Genomic DNA, 4,386 nt, shown 5'->3' on the forward strand with positions numbered 1-4,386 from the left:
ATATGTGATAATATTAAAGGAAGTTCATCAGTGAGTCTAGCTACCTCGGGGGATATGTGCTTGGTATCACATTCTATCCAATATCCCTTTTGACCTTCACAGGAAACATTACTTAATCCCACATCGAGGATAGCATTCTTCTCGTCATTCGATAATTTTCTGATGCCATTCTGTGGAAGAGCTTCAACCATCGCACTAGCATACAAAGAATTGAAATCTAGATATAGAATATGAGTGCCCATTCCACTCTCAACATCAAAATTAGGGTTAATTAGGGGATTATCTGCTTTAGAATACTGATTAATTGCGCACGTAAACCCTCCTCTGAGATTCCTTTTAATCAAGTCATATAATTCATGGGAATATATCATATCTAATCTTACATTAGTTTTCAATAGGAATGCATCCCAACTGAATGATGGTAAACTTATATAATTACTAACGTCTAGCTTATAAATATCTTTGAGTGTTGTACGCCACTCCATGAAGACATCGGCTAACAAACCAACATCTGTCTTGAGATATAACATCAAGTAATCTCCTAAAGTCTTACATTTACCCAACTCAAACACTTTCAATGCATGTTCATAATCTTCTTGGCTGATAGCGCTATTTCTCAAAGAATTAAAAAAATGATCTTTACTCGGTAATTTTGTTTCATCGAGCTTCTTTAAACTATCAATATAATCATAACACAAAATTTGTTTTCCTTTACATAATAAAGGTAAGACATCTCGAGGCACATCTTTCAGAATAGTCTCTGTATATTTCAGGGATTTACCTGCCTTGATATGTTGTTCTGCTAACGTGGAAAGAGATCCATTCAATAAAGACAGTGAATCCTGAAACCTAACCTTACCTATCTCTACTTTCAAGAATTTGAATCCTTGTTTCGAATGAATTTCAACGTTATATTTATCAACATTCAATTCCTTTAAAATTATTCCTAAATCATACGACATGTTATGACAAAAAAGCAATAATTTCTCTCTCTTGTCTTTACACTGCATATTACAACGTGCACAATAGGCTCCAATATAATTATTGAAATTTAAAGTATGGTCATGGTGTTTATGTTTGTCCTTGGGGTTTTTTGAAGGTGTTACCACATAATTCACAAGTGTTCTGAGAATCATGCCTCATCTTATCCTCCTCTGACATATGGATTTCATGATACTGTCTTCTAAACTTTATTTTATTCCATTCACCACTAACATTTAAAATGAAATGATTAACAGCATCCTCCCCCTTATAACTCTTTATACACACTATTTCTCCTTTGCGATCAAATATAATATAACAATAGGCAATGGCTTTATGACGAGACTCAATTTTACCTGCTGGGAGAGTGGTGTCTAATGCACATTCGAAATCAAATACACCGATATATTCGTTGGAATGCGTATGACTAAAATTTTCAAAGTGTACTGTTGTTCCTTCCGGGGGGAATACGAGAACCTGATTGATTTTACATCCATCTTCGTGGATATCTAACTCTTCCTGTGTATTCAACTTCATCAAACAACTATGACAGTGCTTCTTTACATCACGATCCTTCATTATCGTTCTAACATACCCGTCAAAATCTTTGATTAAAACCAAATGTCTTTCATTCAACAATAACGCGCACATAATGTCCTTATATTTCTTATTCCCCTTACGACACATAGCCATAAATGTCCTATCTTGATCCTTTCTTAATTGATAAACATATAATGACACTTTATTTTCCTTCTCTAATATACCTAACTTATCACGCGTAATGGGGAAATCATCTATAGAAGATTTTGCATGATTAAGACAACCTCTCTTAGTAGTAACTGCTCTGCGAATATCACGCCATGACATGTTCTTTTTATGACATTGATAGGCAGCAAAAGCACGCAGTACACATAACCCATCATTAATCTCTGGATTAAATACATATTTCTTCCCTCGCAGTTTCTCGGGATATGCCACATATGATCCCACTCCCACTCTGAATTCTACTTTAACATATTCGATACTGAAAGATTCGATTTGATCTATGATCCAGCCAGATCCTTCCTGATCTTGCAACTCTGACTCGTATCTTTCTAATATTGTTCCCACCCATCGATCAAATACTTCAGAGATTTCCTCTTCACTTACTAACTCAAACGCTAAATTTATCACAAATTGTCCATTTTGATCATCACCCGATATGTTTTGACGTAATGTCCTTATAACTATAATTGGGTGGATTCTGAGCGACATTGCTAGAGGCGATCTATCATACATATCTCGCATCTGTTCTATAAAATAATCCCTATAAACATGTAAATACATTCTTAACTCTCTGTTATAAGTTGAAGGAACACTATATTTCCTCACTGTATGTCTACCTCTAAAATTCTGGATATATGTAATAACTTCTGGGCTCTCATCTTCACTATTATGCGTGTCAGACACGTCATGCGAGGTAGTTGCTCTCTCATCATCATTAATGGGGGCAGAAGTACCCGCACCTCCGCATTGTGAGGTACCAACACTAGCACTCTCACCACCAAGCTGTGCGACAACACTACCAGGTGTATTTCCTGCAGAGGAAAAAAGTATATCCAATTCATAACCCAAAAAATATTAAGATTTCAATGAATAGTAATATTACGTCCAGTAATGGGGGTAAGAAGGTCACCCTTCACAATTTTTACATATATATATAAAAGTATATCCAATTCATAACCCAAAAAATATTAAGATTTCAATGAACAGAGGAAAATCTTTCACCCTTCACAATTTTTACATATATATAAGCATATCCAATTCATAACCCAAAATATTAAGATTTCAATGAATAGAACAAAATCTTTCTCGAGTGACTAGCACATTTTCACAACAAAAAGATCACAATTGGATACATACCTGTTTCTATAGCCTTCTTCCATAAAGCATCTACACGTGCCCACTCATTATCCAATTGCAATAACCTTTCATTGCGTTGTACACCGCCTTTCTCGATTACCAACGAACGCTGCTTTCTAATCGATAATCTTCTCTTCACCAATGCTTCCAAGTATTTCGAATATATGCTATCCCCTGTTAAGAATTTCACTTATTAACACACTAACCCAGTAAAAATTTCACTCGTATGCTTCAACAAAAATTAACCCAAATTTCACTCGTATGCTTCAACAAAAATTAACCCAAATTTCACTCGTATGCTTCAACAAAAAATTAACCCAAATTTCACTCGTATGCTTCAACAAAAAATTAAACATGTAAAAAAAAAACAAGAATTTTCTAAGTACAACTTACCTTTCTCCATGATGTGCGGTTCAGCGTTGGAAGATGAGGTCCTTTAACTTAATGAGAGGAATACTGTGGGGAAGATGAGGTCAGTCACGGATGACGGATGGAAACACAATCCTCGCTCTGAGAGACTCATTGAGCTTATATACCTTACCCCAAAAGTATTGCGTCATGATTTTTGTACACCCCTTCCCCCTCCGACGCCACCATGTAATGCGGTTCACACCCAAGGTAGAAAATCACACCTGCGTCAACTCAGGACAGACAGACGGCATGTAATGCGATTCACACCCATGGTAGAAAATCACACCTGGGTCAACTCAGGACAGACAGACGGCATGTAATGCGATTCACACCCATGGTAGAAATATTTACTCGATTTCCGAATAGAAACATTTTCCTCGCTCTGAGAGACTCATTAAGCTTATATGGGCCACCCCTTCCCCCAGACGCCACTGTGTAATGCGTTTCACACCCAAGGTAGATTTAAGATCACACCCATGAACACCTGGTCAGTCAGCCGCCACCATAAAGTAACTAATTTCGATGAGGCAGTCCCGCTCCCACATTAACTGTGTCCCCTTATTAAACTAAAAGTATTATATATCTTGAAAACTCATTAAGACTTACAGTGTACAAGACGCCTCTCTATGGTAAACACCCTTTTTAGTTCATTCAACTTAAAGAGAGGAAGCTTTTAGATCATTTTAAAATAATAAGGGGAAGATGTTGAACTTGTCAACATACACATCTGCTGACGTTGATATATTTCGTTATCCATCAAGGATTATCATTGCCGGTTATTCGAATAGTGGCAAATCTTATTTCACATCAAAATTAATAAAGTTATACCACGAGAAATTTCATAACATTATAATATGCGGGGTGACATCACATCCCTTAGAACAAGATTCAGAGATATCTCATAAATTAACATTAAGTAAAGATATTATCGACCCGCAGAATGTCATTGCATCACCTGATGAAAATACAATAATTATTGTTGATGATCTATTTTTAAAAGCTGGTAACAGTGAAATTATTCTCGAATGTTTTACTAAAGGTAGACATCATAATATAAGCATTATTCTGATTACTCAAAATATATTTCACGGA

The 4,386-nt window shown here is 35.9% G+C and overlaps 1 protein-coding gene across 1 annotated transcript; it reads right to left on the reverse strand.

The window, feature by feature from the left end:
• Window positions 1–817: 817 nt before the first annotated feature.
• On the reverse strand, window positions 818–3,365 carry LOC138851595 (uncharacterized). Its single transcript, XM_070080853.1, has 3 exons — window positions 3,277–3,365; window positions 2,884–3,057; window positions 818–2,558 (listed from the first exon to the last, which is right to left on the reverse strand). The coding sequence occupies exons 1-3, from the start codon at window positions 3,284–3,286 to the stop codon at window positions 1,072–1,074; spliced, it is 1,671 nt and encodes a 556-aa protein (XP_069936954.1). The 5' UTR covers window positions 3,287–3,365; the 3' UTR covers window positions 818–1,071.
• Window positions 3,366–4,386: the final 1,021 nt, after the last annotated feature.

This window comes from Cherax quadricarinatus, unplaced genomic scaffold (genome assembly GCF_038502225.1).
Source record: "Cherax quadricarinatus isolate ZL_2023a unplaced genomic scaffold, ASM3850222v1 Contig1112, whole genome shotgun sequence".
Classification (NCBI taxonomy): Eukaryota; Metazoa; Arthropoda; class Malacostraca; order Decapoda; family Parastacidae; genus Cherax; species Cherax quadricarinatus.

Coding starts and splice junctions, on each gene's coding strand:
- LOC138851595 (XM_070080853.1), bottom strand. Junction 2,559..2,883: donor GAAGAAGGCTATAGAAACAG/GTATGTATCCAA, acceptor TTTCCTCTGCAG/GAAATACACCTGGTAGTGTT.